The 20,105-nt window shown below is 34.7% G+C and overlaps 1 protein-coding gene across 1 annotated transcript in view; it reads right to left on the reverse strand.

The window, feature by feature from the left end:
- Window positions 1-221: 221 nt before the first annotated feature.
- Window positions 222-20,105, reverse strand: part of LOC143668728 (olfactory receptor 14C36-like) — a 39,268-nt gene continuing 19,384 nt past the window's right edge. The window contains exons 2-3 of the mRNA XM_077143281.1: window positions 1,970-2,039; window positions 222-1,186 (exon numbers count right to left, since the gene is read on the reverse strand). Coding sequence (XP_076999396.1) covers window positions 222-1,160 — 939 coding nt within the window. The 5' untranslated portion in view covers window positions 1,161-1,186; window positions 1,970-2,039. The remainder of the gene's footprint in view (window positions 1,187-1,969; window positions 2,040-20,105) is intronic.

The following is a 20,105-nucleotide window of genomic DNA, read 5'->3' on the forward strand; positions in this document are numbered from 1 at the left end:
GAGAGAAATTAGTGGGTTAAACATGCCTGATTGTGCCTTCTTCTTTTCTCTTCACTGGATCAAGAGAAAAAGCCAATTAAAATCACACAAAAATCTCAAAAAGGAAAGATTTAGATAAGCTATATATTTGATTAACTTATCTCTTGAACTTATGCCAATTGTATATACATAATTCCAATCAATAACCTCAATTTAATGGTGAAAACATGAGTTTCAACAAATTACTTCATAATTTGAAAAGACAATGTTCTTTTCACAATTTTCCGTAGGGCACATTTTATTTGATCATTTCTAAGGCTGTAAATTATTGGGTTCAAGAGTGGGGGAATGATGCAATAGAACACAGTAAGGACCATGTCTTGTATGGTTGCAGAGATTACAGATGGTTTCAAGTAGACATAAAAGCCTGAGCTGAGAAATATTGAGACCACAAGGATGTGGGGAACACAAGTAGAAAAGGCTTTTGCTCTGTCTTCTCCATTTGGAAACTTGAACACAGTAGAAAATATGTGAATATAAGACCTGATAATGAAGATGAAACAGCCACCACCAATGCTTAGACCTGAAGCAACAATTAGGATCTCATTGCTTAAGGTGTCAGAGCAGGAAAGCCGTAACAGAGAGGGGATATCACAGAAGAACTGATGGACCACGTTGGACTGACAGAAAGGCAGCCGGAAAGTGTTGCCTGTGTGTAATCCTGAGTATACCAGTCCACTGAGTATGGAAGCCAGTGTCATCTGGACACAAACCTGAGGGCTCATGATCACAGGATAATGAAGGGGCTGACAGATGGCCACGTAGCGATCCTGAGCCATAATGGTGAGGAGCATCAGCTCCACGTATACAAAGAAAACCACTAGGAAGACCTGAGCTACACACCCTGCCTTTGAAATGGTGATTCTGTCAAGCAGAGAATTGACACATGAATTTGGGACAGTGACTGAAATGTAGCATGCATCCAAGATGGACAGATTCCTGAGAAAGAAGTACATGGGAGTGTGAAGGCTCCTGTCAAGGGTTGTGACAATAATAATGAGAACATTCCCAATGACAGTCACCAAATATATCAGGGAGAATGACATGGCATGCAGAACCCGTACTTCCCACACATCAGAAAATCCCATGAGGAGAAACTCTGTCACCGTGGAATTGGGCATCTCTGGGAAACAAGGAGAGCTTGTACCTGGGAAGCAAGGAGAAAAGCCCTGAATATATAAACATTCAAATTACGGGAAGATGGGTCTAATTCTTAATTTAATTTAGTCCAATGGTGCTAATATTTTGGAAGGGAAATTATGTGCTGCTACATTAATTAGCTTCCATAATATCCTATTCCTACTGTAGAAGTGAAGAACAGATCACAATCTAATTACTCATAATCAGCAAATATGAGTTTAATATATATATATTAAATGATATTTATTTCCATGGAAGTATGCAATTTTCTCATAATGAAATAGGTATATATTAAATTATATTTATTTCTATTGGAGTATGTAATTTTCTCATAATACAACAGATATGTACATATAGAGACTGTATAGATAGAGCCTTAATGATCTTTGAAGATAATGTTGCACACTAGAAAACTGGACTAAAATCTTTTGGATTTTTCCTAGACTTTCATTTTTATTTTGGGTGTGCAGACAATATTAGGGAAAAAAAGAACAAGTATTTTATGGACAATAATGTAAAAATTATCTTAATTTACCTTCTGCCACTAGGACATTCATTACTGAAATCAGATGGAATTTTTCTTACTCCAATATATGAAACAAATCACACATTCTCTTTACCTCTTTACTTCATTTACATCATAAAAATTTGCTCCACATTTTGCCATTGAATTCTTATTCATCAAGCTATTTTTTCTAGCCCTCTATCTCTCCTTTTAAAGAGAGAGATGTTCCTTCCATCAATAGAGCCAAGTATTCTTGTTTCCTCTTTCTCTTACAGCCTCTTGTACCTGTTCCTTATGATCCCTGATTATCCTCCTTAGTTTTCCACTTTTCCAAAAGAAGGTTTGGTTCCTCTTGCTGAAAAACAAAACAAAGCAATACAAAATTGAATCACAATTATTGCAACTGTAATTTTTTGCAGAAATAATTTAGCTTTTCTTTCATCCTAAATTACTAATTTTGCTCTGCCTTCTTTATTCTTTATATTGTTCAAGAACATTTCTGAACTTTCTTCTTTCATTTCTGCCCCTCTAACCAACTTCTGATAGATATAATTGCTGATTTCTTCAGTATTCTGATCTATTCACCAATAGAAATATTGAACAGTTTTGGCATTTGACTTACGATTGTTACTGGCATGCCTCCAATTCTCTATCATTCTTTTAAAATCTTTATTCTCACTCCTTCAAAATAATAGCAATAACAACAATAATAATAAATAGTAACAACAGCAATGACAATAATAATAATGGACAGTTGGAACAACGAACAACGAACTTGTCCACAGTTAAAATGACTGAATGCTACACTTTATTTGGAAAGAAAGATCTGCCAATTCTGCTCGAATTTTTATCAGATAAACTTATTACCTACCTCCAAAAACACTTGTGACCCTACATCTGTTCATGTTAAACTGTTCCCCCGAACATCTTTCTGCCAATCGACTCTGTTGTGAATTTATCAAATAACATGCACATGAGTTTTTCAAGGACTGTCTCAGTGAAGACCATGGCTACTTTTCATTGAACAGACTTATGATACTTTTCACAAACTGCTTCACATTGAAGGGAAATTGAGCAAATACTTTGTCCTACCTGTTGTTCTTCATAACTTGCCTAAGATTGTGTCTTATGAAACTTCGTGCCCTCCCTATGTGAAGTAAAGTTCTTTACCCATATTTGGTGCTAAACAAAGATTTTTAATCATTGACTATTGCCACTTCACTGTAATATTCACATCACTATATCTTTATCTGAACATCTTTTGTTCCAAAGGGTGAAACTGTTCAGCTCTATCATCAAGATATTATCTCTGTATGTTTAAATAATTGAGCTAACATAAATCATATATTTTTATATATTTTTGAGGATGATTGAACAGCTAGACAAAAAACAGTCTTTTTCTTTTTATAAAGTATTTTTATTGAGATGTCTTCACACACATACAGTCCATTCAGGTACACAATCAGTGGCTCACAATATCCTCATATAGTTGTGTGTTCATCACCATGCACAGCTTTAAGTGATAAAGAAACCAGCTCTGATTTCCAGTTTTCTAGATCAGCATATTGGCTATATCATTGTATGAAATAAGTTTTTTTCTAAATGCCTGGTTTTAATATCTTTACTAAGGTAGAAAGAATGGCCTTTCTCTCATAGCACATGGACAGGATTGAATGAGACAATCTGTATAATTCATATAGGACTGTGCCCAGGAAATTGTACACATTCTATATTCCCTAAATGTTCCTTGTCATTATCTTCAGAAATAAGTATAATGATGATATTGCAACTAAGTATTGCTTTGTACAATTTTCAAAACATTTCAGACACTTTCTAAATAAGTGTCATGTATTATTTCTAAATATCTCAATGATACTGAAAAGTAATATTGTATTCCTTTTTTTACAAAGGAATTTTTTTACAAAATACCAGTCCAACTTAACAGCTGCTGTTTTCACGATAACAGACTGCGTGTTTTTGTCTGGTTGTCATTCTTTTGCTGCATTCAATGGACAATTCAGAAACCTCTGCTGGATTTAATGACTCTATCAATTTTCAAATAAGGTTCTCATATTTTTATGAAGATGAGCTAATTAAAGTCTTCTGTAACATATGTTTCATCTTTATTACAATCGGTTCATATAGTAAGTGCGCAACATACTTTTAGATAAAATTGTAGAATATGTACAATTTCCTGGGCACAGTCCTATATGAATTATATAGATTGTCTCATTCAATCCTGTCCATGTGCTATGAGAGAAAGGCCATTCTTTCTACCTTAGTAAAGATACTAAAACCAGGCATTTAGAAAAAAACTCTTATTTCATACAATGATATAGCCAATATGCTGATCTAGAAAACTGGAATCTTCTATTGCAGAATCACCAGGACCAAGTCTACAGAAAAAAGAAGCATGAGATTTGGACCCTATCACCATCATTTACTATAAAAAAAAACTATTAACTCTCTTGAGCCCAGATGTATTTCCTTCATCTGTAAAAATAGAATAGTGTTATTTAGTGTTGTGAACAACTTAATTCATATATGATCATTAATTGATTTATTCATTGATTCCACAAATTCCTATCACTGGTGCTAGGAAACAGAAAGGGTCTCTACTCTTGCGAATAATCTCAAATGTATTATTAAAAGATATAGATTCTGATCAGTTAAGCATTTGAGGAAAACACATACTTTAGATAATTTTAAGTGCTTTAAAAAATTTTTGATTTCCCAATACATTGATTTGCCTGAAAGTGTGAACACTGGAATTTAAATCTTAATCAAAAAGCATGAAAGTAGTTTTTTATGTAATTTGCTAATCTTGAGAGAACTAAGATCATGTTAACAAATAATTGTTTTCAAATATCCCCCTGATTTTTAGGCTAGAATTTCATATTCAAAAGATTTTCCTCATTGTTAGTGAAAGTTAGTTTGGCTAATCTGAAGAATTTTGCACCACAGTAGAAAAACCTCCTTTTACTAAGTAACATTTAAAATAAAAACATTTTGATTATATTGAATAATGTCTTCCATAGTTCTACAAAATTGCTCGTAAGATATATTAAGTATAAATAAAGAATAGAAAATAATGTGTATGGTCTATCTCTATTTTTGTAAATAAAATGGAATAGCTAAAAATATATAGATTGAGAAAGAGAAAGGAATAGCTGGAGATAGACCAAAAATATATTAATAACATAAACACAGATGCACCCACAGGTCCTTAAAAGAACTTATCTCATTTTTAAATCCTTTTGAACTGTTTACAATTTAAAATAATCATTTTTAATTAAAAATATAAAAATATGTAACTGGTTTGTGAAGTTTCAGATTTCATTACATACTTCTCTTTATTAAAAATTAGTAACTGTGCATGTGTGTATATATATACATTTTTTTAAAGAAAACTTCAGAAGAATTCCCCGTAATTGCATGAATTAGCATACTTTTCAGCACTGCCATTCTGAGGATGTTTTCTAAGTTTAACTGGAACACCTTTCTAAAGAAGTCATATGTGTTTAATTGAAATAACCTTATGTCCTGCTCACAGATCAGTTCATTTAAGGAATATTAACTTAATCTCTTTGGTTTAGGGACAAAAAAATTACTACAAGCATTAGCACTAATTGCAAGATAACGTTGATGGAGTTACCCAGTTACTACACCCAGGGTATACACTACACAGAATTAAATTTGTATTTCATTACCATGTTAATTTGTGTTCAAATTTATATATAAAAAAACATATGCATCTCTATTTTGAATAAATTATAATTTTGTCCATATTAATCATTCCTATGTACCAGATTGTAGCAACCTAAAATGTCTTTGGGACAGCACAACTTCTTGATAATTTTACAAATCTAGAAATTAAAAGAGATTGAATTTGTATAAGTAAGCAAATCAGACTTTTTGCTGAATTAGTCATTCATCATCAGTAACTAGCCTGTTCATCCATAAGTTATCTAACATAAATATATAGTTGGTTTTATCAAAATAAGTCATGAAACCTGTAAAAATAAGAAATGCCTTTGATTCTCTTCCTTTATATTAGATGTTTGAAGGTTTCTGCAAATGGATTTATGCTTTCCACACTGGCATCACCTCAAATCTTCACGAATATATTAAGCAGTTAAAATGATGCAGACTACCTTAGGTTGAAGTCATTAGATATTTTGAGCATTGATTTACTACTTGTAATTTTTTTATTTATAAAGAAAATTCTGTTTTAAACATGATTTTCTATGTGACAAAGTAACATTCTACCAAGAACAGAAATTTCTGGACTCAAAAATCTGACTTTTCTCTCATCTCATCCACTGACTAGTTGCATATATTTAAGCATAGAAATGGTATATGCTTTTATATATATATACATATATATATATATAATTAGCATTTTATAAAGCCACCTTATATCCCAACTAGTACATACTTAGAGTGGTAGCTATTTTATAGGTCACTCTTCAATTAATTAATTATGTGATATATACAAGTGATCCCATTACTAATTATTATTCTTACCTCAAATTAATAAAATGATGATCAAATTTTACAGTCAAAACCATTCCCTACATTTACCTACTAAAAATGATCTGTCAGTAAATTTCTCCCCTCCGCTTAGATAATGATTTAGCATTTTTCAAAACTAAAGGGATAATTTTTATGAGTTCTTCCAAGTGAAAGCATGAATCCAATTAAAATTAAATAAATATTTATATAGCCTTTTGTTATGTATTATATAAAAGAGCAGTTTTTTTAACTTTAGATCATAAGTAAAAAAATCCATTGATTAATGATATAATTGGGTTATTCATGGTATTATCCATTTATCTATTCACTTATTGATTCAGTCTTTGAAGAAATCAGTATTGAGAGCCTGACATTTTTCAGGTTTCAATTAGGTACAAGGGACTCAACAGTGAAGAAGATATACCATGTAGTTTTTAACATTGTATTGAAATCCTGGAGCTCTGCATAAAATGTAGGACATTGAAAAAATTCTTAGAATTTGTCTAACTAAGAAATATTTTAATTCAAATATTCTACATTATATACTTTATATTTATGTTCCTTTATAATGCTCCTAAATTATTATTCTGCTTTTCAGGGTTAGTTTTCAGCATGTACAGTCCCTGAACACTTGCTCAGATATTTGCATGAGTCAATAAATGATGGTGGGTTTTTTCATTTTCAAATAATAGTTACCACAATGAAAACTATGCTTTTTTTATTTTAGACATTTTATCTGATCTAAAATACCATGTTTTTAAAAAATGGTATGAATGGCAGTAGGAATTTGCTCACTGGTTCACTGCCTTCCAGCTGACATTTTTCTTTACATTGAATTCATCATCTATTTTTATGGAGTGATTGGTTTAACTGCTTTTTTCATTGAACTATTAACCAGAATGAGTTGTGTCCATGCCTATAGACAGGCTTGTTTGAAATTCTAATTCATTTGCTTTTTTAAAACAAGATAGTAAGAGATTTTAAAGAAGTGAGGGGAAAGCAACAAGTTGAATGCAAGAACATGAGGTCAGTATACTATTAATGATGAAAAGTACTTACTATGTCTGTACCCTGGATACAGGATCAGTGCCTTTAGTGATGGCTTCTCCTGCAAGGTGATCAACTGTAGCTTAACTTGTTTTTCAAAGCACTGGCAAAAACATTGGTATTTCTTCATTTGAAATCTGCAGCAGGAATGTTATTGGCTAACCATGGTCATCAGGCCATGTTTATATTAATAGGTGGTAATTACTATGTCTTCTGAAGCAAGACTTTAGGGATCACACTCCTGAACGTCTAGTAATCACCAGACTGCTCTGGGGAGATCATTGCCTCTCAACAGCCAATCAATTGGACCCAATAGAAGTACATATGTATTCACTGTTGTTGTACATCTGGAAATACTAACATATATGAACCTCATGGAACATCTTTCAAATTAGTGATCTTTCCTCACTCATAGAAGTAAGAAAATAATGGAAACCTTGACTTTCTCATATTCAGAGGGCGTTTAAGCATTATGGAGGCTCTGTGGTTTGGAAAAAGTTCTTGATAAATATCAACAGAACTACTTCAGCTGCAAATTGAGCAAATTCTTAATTCCTTATTTCTTCACAACCCTGTCTTTACAGACGTGAGGCAGAAAAATTAGTATTCACACAGGTAAGCAAGAGTGTACATAGCTACAATAAAGGATAACATTAAAGTATGATGTACAAGGACCCACCATTGGGAAGGGAGTGGATATGGCTGTCCAGGGATTGCACTGGCATGACCACAGCTCCCCTAAGCTCAGCAGGACTATGAGGGCATCACAGGGGAACGATTCTGAATCAGAGGAACAGTGAGACTCTGTATTATCTAGGGTTTATCCACGACCCACTAGATGGCCACCTTATCACTCAAATAATGTCAGCTGAACACAAATTTGTCATGCACTTATTTTAGAAGCTATAAATAAATCAGGAGAGGAAACAAGAGAAAAATATCTCTGACATCATAGAGCCTTAATTTTTTTGTAGGGTGTAGGTGAGGAGGAAGAGATTTTAAATTATATAATAAGTAAAATATCATTTTAGAAAGTGTTATTTAGATAGATATTTTAGATCTGTCTAGATAGGTAGAAGGAAATTCTTAGTGAATGAGATTGCAAGTATCTCCTGCATCACTGGGACACATGAAGTTCTGCTTATACCACAAAGGCTAGAAATGTTTTAATCCTTAATTTTACTAACCCAGATAGGGGTTTTCAAACAACTGGCTTCCCATATCTACTGGAGTATGCAAATGTATTATCAATTGTGTTCGTGTCACAGGATTATTAAAAGGTTTAATTAAGTAAAGAACACTTTGAAAATTGTACAGCTAGATAAATTAATTATGAGCTCTATCCTTGCATTCTTCAACACTCATTATGCCTGTTATAAAATTATGTATTAGAAATAAGTCTGAGGATGACAATTTCATCATATTTCCACTCTAAAATATGAAAATTGATTAAAGTACTTTTGATATGTTCATTCTACTGAACTCCACTTACTCTTGCTTTTCATAAAATAAAATGTTTTTCTTCCCAAAATCAGATGTCAGTATGTGTGTTCCATAATTAATTGACAAAGATTTTTACAAAGAGGACAAATGAATAGGACATAAGTTAGTATGGAATAATAAGTTTATATTGACAATATTCTAGGCATTTTTGAGAATGTTCCTTTTTGTGGGAGTCTTCAATGCCTGGGTGATTGCGACTTCAACCATTTCTTAGCCACTTCTATTTTCATCATCAGTGACTTCAAGCATAAAAAACTGAATTAATCCAGTGAATTTTCATAGATTATATTCAAATTATATAAACAATAATGTCTCTATATATTCCTATAATCATGAACATCACACCTTAATCTGAGGGAAGTGTCAGCATCTTCCTGTAAACTGACAGAGTACAGCAGTGTCCTCATCATTACATTATATATTTTGCCTTCTACACTCTAGCAGGAGAAGTAAAGACCAGATAGGAATGATCGAAGAAAACAGGAATAGGGTTGCCTACTCAACATTGTAGAAGTCATAGCTGACGTAAGGAGACACAGCTCTGAACTGAGGTAGACTGACAACAAGAGAATGGACAATACGCAAAAATCAGTTTTTGCCATGTACAAATTTCAACAAAGTATGACTTTGAGTAGATTTAGTGCACTTTTTCATTGCTCTAGTATTGTTACTCATTTGGGATGGGAATCTTTAAAATATAATTATGCAGGAGAAAGTATAAAATAGGGTTTAAAAACAATGGGCCCTGGAGAGAAGGGCTCAAGTGTTAGACACTTGCTCTGAGGGGAATAAGCAGCCACCAGTCAGACAGACCTTATACAGATGAAAAGATGTTCAGCTGTGGTCAGTGTGAAAAATGCAATTAAAAATTCATGAAACATCTGTTAACCACTTCAAAGATTCACATACCTTCAAGGTGGGCCAAGCACTCTGTGCTTCCCTGTCAGAAAGCAAATGGAACAACCCAACAGAGCAGAATTTATCAAGAACTATCAAGCAAAATGGCATGTGTATTTACCCATCAGCCTAGAAATACAAGATCCAGGAATCTTCTGCTAATACTCATTTGCAGAAATAGAAAATTTTTTTCATTTCAGCCCAATTTTTGATAGCCAAGAACTAAAAATAATCCAAAAGCTCGCCTAGTAGGATGCTTATTAAGGAACTCCCCATAATGAAGTACTCCAGAGCTCAGTAAGAAAAAAAGAAAACTATGCATATATTTGAGGAAACTTCCCCAGATATTATGTAAGGACAGAAAAGTGGAGAATAGGATAAACAGATTTCTACTGTCAGCCACCTGTGCAGAGAGGTGAAAGTATGCATACATACTGGTTTATCTTTTTAAAATGGAAAGAAACTTTAGAAAACATTTACTCAAATTTAGTTTTGACATTGAAACATGTAATTTTACACAAATATAAAAATAAATAATTCTCAAAGAATAAAAATAAAGCAAACATGTTTAAGTGTAAGCCAAGCTAAAGTTAGAGTCTTTAAGAAACGCCTTCAAGTGACTTTAACATAGAACAATTTGATATATGTCCTTAGTGGAAAATAACCAGAGAAAGGGAAATGGAAAAAAATACTGGACCTTTTGATTGGATATTTCCATGGAGATGTGTCTCTACCCATTCAAAGTGGGTCACTTAGTAGAGTCCTTTAAGAGGGAACCATTTGGGAAAAAGCCTCAGAGCTGACAGACTCCACAGTGCCAACACAGAGAGACATTTGGAGATGCAGAAAGAAAATGCCCTGGGGGAAGCCATGTGAAGAAGCCAGGAAAGAAAGTTAGCAGACATCATTATGTGCCTTTCTAGCTGGCAGAGAAGCCTTGAACTTCATCAGCCTTTTCTTGTGTTAAGGTAACTTTCTCTGGATGCCTTAGTTTGGACAATTTTCTGGCCTTAGAACTCTGAACTTCTAATATAATAAATTCCCTTTCTAAAAGACATCCCATTTCTGGCATATTCCATTCTGGCAGCTTTAGCAAACCAACACAGTGTTATTGGGAAGTCAGATTTTCAAGTTAAAATAAGTTAGGTGAGGTTAAGAAAAAAATGGATAAAAAACAGGGTCCCGCATTTAATTTTAAAAATATCAGTATTAACTCATTATTATATTCTATAATTGAAAATATGTATCTCTTAGCTTTCTTTACTTATAGGGTCTAGGAGCAAGGCCAGCAGCAATGACAGTCTGTTAATATTTCACAATAAATTGACTCCTGGACATATAGCTAATACCAGGTCTGTGGCAGGAAGAGAATGCAAGCAGAGCCTGAAACACCACATTGCACCAGATAGGGGGCAAGGAAGCTATCAAAGATCACTTGAAACATGCAAAAAGTATCCTGAAACCAAATTGAAGGGGCTCATAAATGTAATAATATGAACCAATGCATTTAAATCCATTACTTACAGTCAAAATAATAATGACAATAACAACAATAATAATAGCAGCAACAATATGTTCATTAGTCTGCCTTGGAAGATGCTAGAAAACCAATTTCCTATTTAAAAATAATAATTAAAAAAATGATATTATTGGAGTATAAGCAATATTCACTCTTTAATGAAATATTGGATCTAAGCAATGATTTCCAAAGATTGATAACATTACAAAATGAGGCAGCCACACAGATGTATCTCTCAGTAGACATACTCAATATCTATGAATTGGTCTTGCTAAAACTCAAATTTGAAGTTTGTGGTGGCTTGGAGATGTATCCATTCCAGAGAAATATAGTCTTAATCTTAACTAAATCTTGTGGTTATGAACCCACTGTAAGTAGGTCCTTTTGATGGGGTGGCTTCAGTTAAGGTATGGCCCAATTGAATCAGAGGGGTCTTAATCCTATTACTAGAGAGAATGAAATTCAGAAAGAAAGTGAATAAATCACAGAGAGAGCACCAGAAGCTGAATCAATGGAACCCAGAAGAGAAGGTAGAGCCAGAATAGGCTATCATGTACCTGGCCATGTGACAAGCTAAGTACCAAGGATTATCCCCAGAATGACACAGTGTTTAGCAAGAAAGCATGATTTGATGACCTCCTGATTTGGACAGTCTCTAAGCCTCAAAACCATGAGCTAATACATTTCTCTTGTTTAAGCCAAGATATTGCATGGTATTTCCTTGAGCAGCCAAGGAAACTGAAACAAAGCTTATATAGAGAACTCTTTAGTGATGATGGGAATCATCTACTTCCTCTATACAATCCAGTAGGCACTGGCCACATGCAACTTCCTAAAACATGAAAGGAAATAAGGAATTGATGAGTCTGTACTCATGATTCTGCACTTTCTGATTGAACAGAGAATAATTTATTAGGTACACAGTTTTCGTGATTTGGGAGTTATGAATTATATGAGCTACATGAAAAGAGCAGATAGTTATGTCACACCTGTATTAATCATGGTTCTTTAGAGAAGTAGAACCAGAAGGAGAGATCTGTAAATATGAGATTTGTATTTACAACCACGGGAATGGAGAAGTCCAATATCTGTAGGGCATATTGTGAGGCTGGCAGCTCTGATGAAGGTTCTGGATGAACTCCACAGGAGAGGCTTACTGGCTAAAGAAGCAGTGAAAGAGCCTCTCCTTCCTTAAAAGCCTTCAATTGACTGGGTTATCTCATTGTGGGAAACACTCCTTAGTTGACTGCAGATGTAATCAGCCACAGATGCAATCAACTGACTTATAATTGAATACATCAGACTTCTGGTTTATCAACCAGACATGAAATATCCTTGCAGCAATTGTTAGACTGGTGTTTGCCTAACAGACAACTGGGCATAATCATTTGACCAAGTTGACAACAGAGCCTAACCACCACAGGGGGTAAGGTCTTGGTAATCACTGCCTACCAAAAGATCCTTAAGATATTTCCCTACGTTTTCATTTAAATGCTTTATTTTAGCTCTGATGTTTAGATCTTTCATCCATTTTCAGTTGATTTTTGTATAAGGTGTGAGATAGGGACCTATTTCATTATTTTTAAGACTTTTAAGGAAGGAGAGGCTCTTTCACTGCTTCTTAAGCCAGTAAGCCTCTCCTGTGGAGTTCATCCAGAACCTTCATCAGAGCTGCCAGCCTCACAATATGCCCTACAGATATTGGACTTCTCCATTCCCATGGTTGTAAATATAAATCTCATATTTACAGATCTCTCCTTCTGGTTCTACTTCTCTAAAGTAGATATCCAATTCTCCAAGCACCATTTGTTAAAGAGGCTACTCTGTCCAAGTCGAGTCAACTTGACTAGCTTATGGATGATCAAAAGGCCAATAGATGTGAGGGTTCAACCTCTGAAGACTCAATTCGATTCCACAGGCCAGTACACCTATCTTTATGCCATTACAGGCAGTTTTGACCATTGTAGCTTTGTAATATGCTTTAAAGTCAGATATTGTGACATTTCCCACATCATTCCTTTTCCTCAAGATATATTTAACCATTTGGGGCACACTGCCCTTCCAAATAAATTTTATTATTGGTTTTTCTATTTCTGCAAGTAAGCTGTTGGAATTTTATGTGGTATTTTATTGAATCTATAAATCAATTTGGTTGGATTTGACATCTTAAGTATATTTAGTCTTCCAATCCATGGACACAGTATGTCCTTACATTTTTTGATCTGTCATGATCTCTTTGAGCAGTTTCGTAGTTTTTTGTGTATAGGTCATTTATATCATTGGTTAAATTTATTCCTGAATGTTTGATTCTTTGGTCGCTAAAATAAGTAGAAATTTAGTTCTTGATTTCCTTCTCATATTGCTCATACATATTGCTGGCATACAGAAATACAAGTGATTTTTGTATACTAACCTTGTATCCGGACCCTTTGCTCTACTCATTAATTCCTCCTATTTTAGGATTTTCTACATACAGGATCAGGTCATCTGCAAATAGTGAAAGGTTTACTTCTTTTCCAATTTGGAAGTGAAATTTCTTTTTCTTACTTAATTGCTCTAGGTAGGACTTCCAGCACATGTTGAATAACAATGGTGGCAGTGAGCATACTTGTCTTGTTCCTTATATTAGAAAGAAAGTTTTCAGGCTTTCCCTATTGTGTATGACATTAGCTGTGAAATTTTCATATGGTCCTTTATTATGTTGAGGAGGATACCTTCTATTGCTGTCATTTGAAGTGTTTTCAACGAAGAAAGGATGCTGAGTTTTGCTGAATTCTATCTCGGCATTGGTAGAGATGACCATGTGGTTTTACTTCTTTAAGTTATTGATGTGGTGTATCACAATAATTGATTTTCTTAAGTTGAGTCACCCTGGCATAACGGGGATAAAACCCACTTTGTCATGGTGTATAATTCTTTTAATGTGCTGCTGGATTTGATTTTAAAGTATTTGGGGGATTTTTTTCTTCTATATTCATTAGAAATTGATTTGTAATTTTATTTTCTTGTAGTACTTTTGCCTGGCTTTGGTATTACGCTGGTTTTGGTTTCATAGAATGAATTAGAATAGTTTTCCATCCTCTTCAATTTTCTTGAAGAGTTTGAGCAGGATTGTTGCAAATTCATTCTTGAATATTTGGTAGTACTCACATGTGATATCATCTGGTCCTGAGCTTTTCTTTTGGGGAGGTTTTTTGTTTTTTTTTTTATAACTGGTTCAATCTCTTTACTTGCGATTGGTTTGTTGAGGTCTTCTATTTCTCCTTGCATCAATATTGGTTGTTCATGCTTTCCTAGAAAGTTGTCCGTTATGTCCAAGGTGTCTAGTTTTTTAGCATATAGTTGTTCATAGTGCACTCTGTGAGACCAATATTTATGCCCCCTCCCATTTCTGATTTTTTTAAAATTTACCTCTTCTCTCTTGTTTTCTTTGGCAGCCTAGCTAAATGTCCATCTTTTTTATTGAGCTTCTCAAAGAACCGTCTTCTGGTTTTATTGATTCTTTCTACTGTTTTCATGTTCTTTTTGTTTGCTTTGGGGGTTAGTTTGTGTTTTCTAGGCCCTCCAAGTGAGAGATTAATTCTAGAATTTTTTCTCTTTCTTCTTTTTTAATATTGGCATTTAGGTCAATAAATTTCCCTCTTACCATTGTCTTTGCTGCATCCCATAAGTTCTGATATGACATGTTTTCATTTTCTTTTGCCTTGAGATATTCACTGACTTCTCTTGTAATTTCTTCCTTAACCCACTGGTTGTTTAATAAAATTCCATAAATTTGTGAATTTTCCAGGTTTCTGCCTGTTCTGTAATGTTCTGTAAATGTCTGTTAAGTCTACTTCATTTATCATATTATTCAAGATATCTGTTTCTTTACTGAACTTGTGTCAAGATGTACTATCCATTAATGAAAGTGATGCATTGAAGTCTCCAAATGTTGTTGTAGAAGTTTCTACTTATTCTTTCAGTGTTGTCAGCATGTGCCTCATACATTTTGGGGCACTTTGGTTCAGTGGATTAATATTTATGATTTTTATACCTTCCTGTTGAATTACCCTTTTTATTAATAGATAGTGCCCTTTTTATCTCCTCTAATTGTTTTATATTTGAAGCCCTTTCAATTTCAAAATGTTTTTTCTATTTTTGCATGGGCAGGTACCAGGAATTGAATCTGGTATCTCTGGCATCAACATGATTTTATCCTTGTTCTTAAGTGACTCTCTTGTAGACAGCAAATAGACAAATCATTCTTTTTATCCATTCTACCATCTATTTTTTTATTGTGGAGCTTAATCCATTAACTTTCAATATTTTTACTTTGAAAGAAGGCAGTGCTTTCTTCTGCCATTTTGTCTTTTGGATTTGCATGTAATATCTTGTTTTTTTTCTATCTCTTTATCCCTTTACTTACCTTTACTGATAATTCTCATTTCTACACTCTTCTCCATACCTCTCTCTCCTCTTTTCCTATCTTCTTATAGTACTCCTTTATTATTTCTTATACAGCAGGTCTCTTCTTCATGAACTTTCTCAGTGTCTGTTTATTAGTAGATAGTTTAAACTCTCCCTCATTTTTGAAGGAGAGGTTACCAGATATATGATGCTTGGTTGGCAGTTTTTCCTCCTTAATTATCTTAAATACATCATATCACTGCCTTCTCATTTACATAATTTCTCCTGAGAGACCCACCCTTAGTCTTTTCTGAAGACCTTACAGCTGTGAAAGACCAAACTGGGAAAATAGATGCTAGGGTGAAACTGCTCCCAGAATTTGCCTTCCAGCAAAAAAGCCTGAGTTAATGAAAGGAGTATAAAAAATTATAGAGGTTTACAGTATGAGATGAAGTCCTGCCAGTGTCAGATGCTGCGCTAAGGAGATTTGTATCCTGGGGGACAGAGGGGACAGCCAAATTTCTGTAAGTGGGAGAACTCTGTAAGGACCAACAAGCAAAGTCCAAAATCAGAGAGAGGCCCAGCAAACCAGGGGAAACTCTGTTCAGTGCATTTTCACTGGGGAGACCTTCCTGATAGGAGGGCTGAAGCTCAAGAAATTGTTTCATCACCAGCTTGCTACAGTACAAGGAAACATACATCTTGGGCAGTAAATCCAAAAGAGAACATTTAAACATTTTTAAATATACATTGCGCATTAAAAGAGTACAAGACAAATAAAGAACCAGGATATGATGGCCTATCCAAGAAGAGGACAAAAACACAGAAAATACTAATGGAGAAGACCAGAACGTGGACACACTCACAAAGCCTTTAAAAAATAATGATTTTTTAGAATGCTTAAGAGAATGAAAGAAAATACAGAGAAAGAACTAAAGGATATCATGGAAACAACGAATGAACAATATGAGAATCTAAATTAAAAGATATAAATTTTTAGAAGAACACAAAGAGAACTACATGGAGTTGAAGACCACAATAACTGAAAAAGAAAAATGCCCAAGGGGGTTTAAGACCAGAACGGAGCATACAGAAAGAGAATTAGTGAACTTGAGCATAAGACACATAAAATTAGTTGGGCTAAGAAGCATGAAGATAAAAAAAAAAAGAAATATTAAAAACTAAAATAACTTGACAGCTAGGGAATACCATCAACCCCACCAATTTATGTGATAAGGGAGCCCTAGAGGGAGAAGAAAGAGAAAAGGACAGAAGGAATGCTCAAAGAAATAAGGCACAGCACTTCCCAAACTTAGCAAAAGACACAATATACAGTTTTAAGAAACCCAGAGAATGTCAAACAGGAAAACATGAAGAGAAATACACTCCATCATATATGGATTACACTATTGAATACAAAAAACAAGAAGAATGTTCTGATGGCTGCACAAGCAATGCAGTATGTTGCATGCAGGGAATCCCAGTAAGATTGCATTCTGATTTCTTATTAGAAACAATGGAAGCAAGAAGGTGGTGGGTTAAAATACTTAAAGTGCTGAAGGAAAATCACTGCCAGCTAAGAATTTTTTATTCAATGAGTCTCTTTCAAAAATGAGGGAGAAATTAGCAGATTCTAAGATAAATAAAGGCAGAAAGATCACACTACACCAAACTTTCTTTATATGAAATGCTCAGGGGAGTTCCTCAGATTGAAATGAAAGGACACCAAACGATAATTCAAGGAAGCATAAAGAAATAATGACCTGTGGTAAAGAAACCATTTGCATGAATATAATTCCAGTATTACTCTATTGCACTGTCTGGTATATAACCCCATTCCTTACATCCTACATGTGCAAAGATACAAATGCATAAAAATTAATAATAAATATAGGTATTTGGATAAATGTACAAAGATATTAATGGTAATACAAGTGCAAAAACAATAGTTGTGAAACAGAGGTCTAAAGGAAATTTATATATGCATGCTATTGAAATAAGTAAGTATGTCAGTTTGAAACTGTTGTAGACCCCAGAAAAGCCATGTTCTTTAATCTTCATTCAATATTGTGGGGTGGAATCATTTTTTATTGTTTCCATAGAGATGAGACCAACCCAATTGCAGATGGCTCCTTTTGATTATGGTGATGGGTCTCCACCCACTCAAGGTGGCATTGCTAACTGGAGTCATTTAAGAAGGAAACATTTTGGAAAAAGTTTCAGTGCCAACAGTGCAGAGAGAGGCCACACAGCCAGAGATCTCTGGAGATGCAGGAGGGAAATGCCCCTAAGTAAGCCCTATGAAATGAGAAAAGAAAACTAACAGACATTGCCAATGCCTTCCTAGCTGGCAGAGGTGTTCTGGATGGTATCAGCCTTTCTTGAGTTAAGGTAATCTCTTGTTTGTGCCTTAATTTGGGTATTTTCACAGTCTTAGACCAGTATACTGGCAACTTAATAAATTCTTTGTTTTAAAAGCTGTTCCATTTTTGGCATATTGTATACTGGCAGCTTTAAAGAACTAAAACAGTGGTACCAAACCAAATGAAATTGTTATATATTTAAAATGTTACATTTTAACCCGAGGGTAAGAATAAGGTAAATAGATGACTAAAAGGTATCCAAATAGAAATGAGAAAGCACTGAATATAGTTTACTCAAGAAACCAAATAAATATAAAATTAAGCGTTAATAGATGTTAGGGACAAGACAAGTAAAGACTTAAATGATAAATTTCAAAATGGCAGGAAAAGGTCCATGTTATCAGTACTGACTTTAAATATAAATAGATTCAATTCTCAAGCCAAAAGACAAATATTGGCAGGATGGATAAAAAAAAAAAACATGAGCCAACTCTATGCTGTTTGCAAGAGACTTACCTTCAAATCAAAGATACTAGTGAGCTGAGGGTGAAAAGATGTAAAAAATATATACCTTGCAAGTAGTAACTGAGAAAGCTGGGTGGCTCTACTAATATTATATAAAATAGACTTAAAATAAAATTAAAAGCAGTTATGTTTGACAAAAATGGTCATTACATATTGATATAAGGGTCAATTTAACAGGAAGATGTAATAATTATACATACACACACACACACACACACACACACACACACACATATGGTCTATCCTGGAAAATGATCTATGTTCACTACATAAGAATGTGAATTCTGTTTTTGTTGGGTGCAGTCTTCTATGTATGCTTTTTAGTTCTTGGGTTAGTATATCCTTTGAGTCCCATACCTCTTTATTGCTTTAGTGATCTTCTGACAAGGTGCTCTACCCATTATTGGGAGTGGTATTTTAAAGCATCCCACTGTTAATGTAGACCCATCAATTCCTTCTTTCAAATCTGTCAGTATTTGTTTAATATATTTTGAAGCTCTGAAGTTAGGTATATATACTTATACCTATAAGTATATATACTTATAATTATACTTATATATATAATATATATATAATTTGGATTTGTTGACTCCTTCTACTGAGGCTTTTTAATGCAAGAACACATTTAAATTTGTAGTGTTAATCAGTGGGACTCACTAATTTCTTTTCTGGTTTTCTTCTGAATATTATATATTATATATAATATATATACACATTTACTTATTAGTATTAGCTATGACTTTAATAAGCTTTTCCTTCTTTTGGAGCTTCAAAGTCAGCTTGTTCATATATGAGGCAATATCCATGACAAAATATAAACTGCCTTGGGAGTTCTGGGAAGATATCTGAATAGGGTAGATCTAGCTCAGCCCTGATCCAAGGAATAGTCAGAAAAGGTATGGGAGGGCAGTTGAGATGGCAATTCAAGAATGCAACTGACCTGGGAGAGCCTTCTATAGCATCTAGGGTGACACTCATTGTAAAAGCTGAGGAACTGAGAAGCAGAGAACCAGAGCCTAACATGCAAGCATGGAGCCCAAAGGAGAGTATGGATGGGGAGACAAGGACCAGAAAGGAAGCTATACTGCACTCCTTGAACACACAACCCTTACCAGCACAACCCCATCACCCCACACCCCATGCACCTGAACCCCATCAAACACTCCCTCCCTGCACTCAAAGCACCCATGCCCCACCAACCCCCAGTACATGTATCCACCCCACCCCAAGTGCAACCCAGCCCACCTATCCTGCACCTCTCCTGAACACTACCTCCCCCCCCACCTTGTTCCCTGCAGGCTGTCACCAGCACTTAAAGGCTGTGGGTTCATTCTTCCATACCCAGGCTACACCCACCTTCCACCCATAGTGTCACACAACTTCATTCTGCCCCCCCCCCAAGCTCTGCACACCAGTTTATGGCACTCTTAGACACTTGCTTGCATACTCAGTCCCCAGTCATGCCCTTCAGCTCTGGGAACATCAGTTTACTGTACCTTTAGACCCACATATGTACATGGCCCTCAGTCATGCTTCAGAGCTCTCAGAAAGTCCTGACTTGTGCAACCAAGTCGCATTCACCCCCAGCCCTTGAAGGCATACTGTTGACCTGCTGCCATGGCTCTGTGCATATGCACAAAGGGCCCCACACCCTAGACCAGTG

The sequence above is a fragment of the Tamandua tetradactyla genome, chromosome 25 (genome assembly GCF_023851605.1).
Source record: "Tamandua tetradactyla isolate mTamTet1 chromosome 25, mTamTet1.pri, whole genome shotgun sequence".
Taxonomy (NCBI): domain Eukaryota; kingdom Metazoa; phylum Chordata; class Mammalia; order Pilosa; family Myrmecophagidae; genus Tamandua; species Tamandua tetradactyla.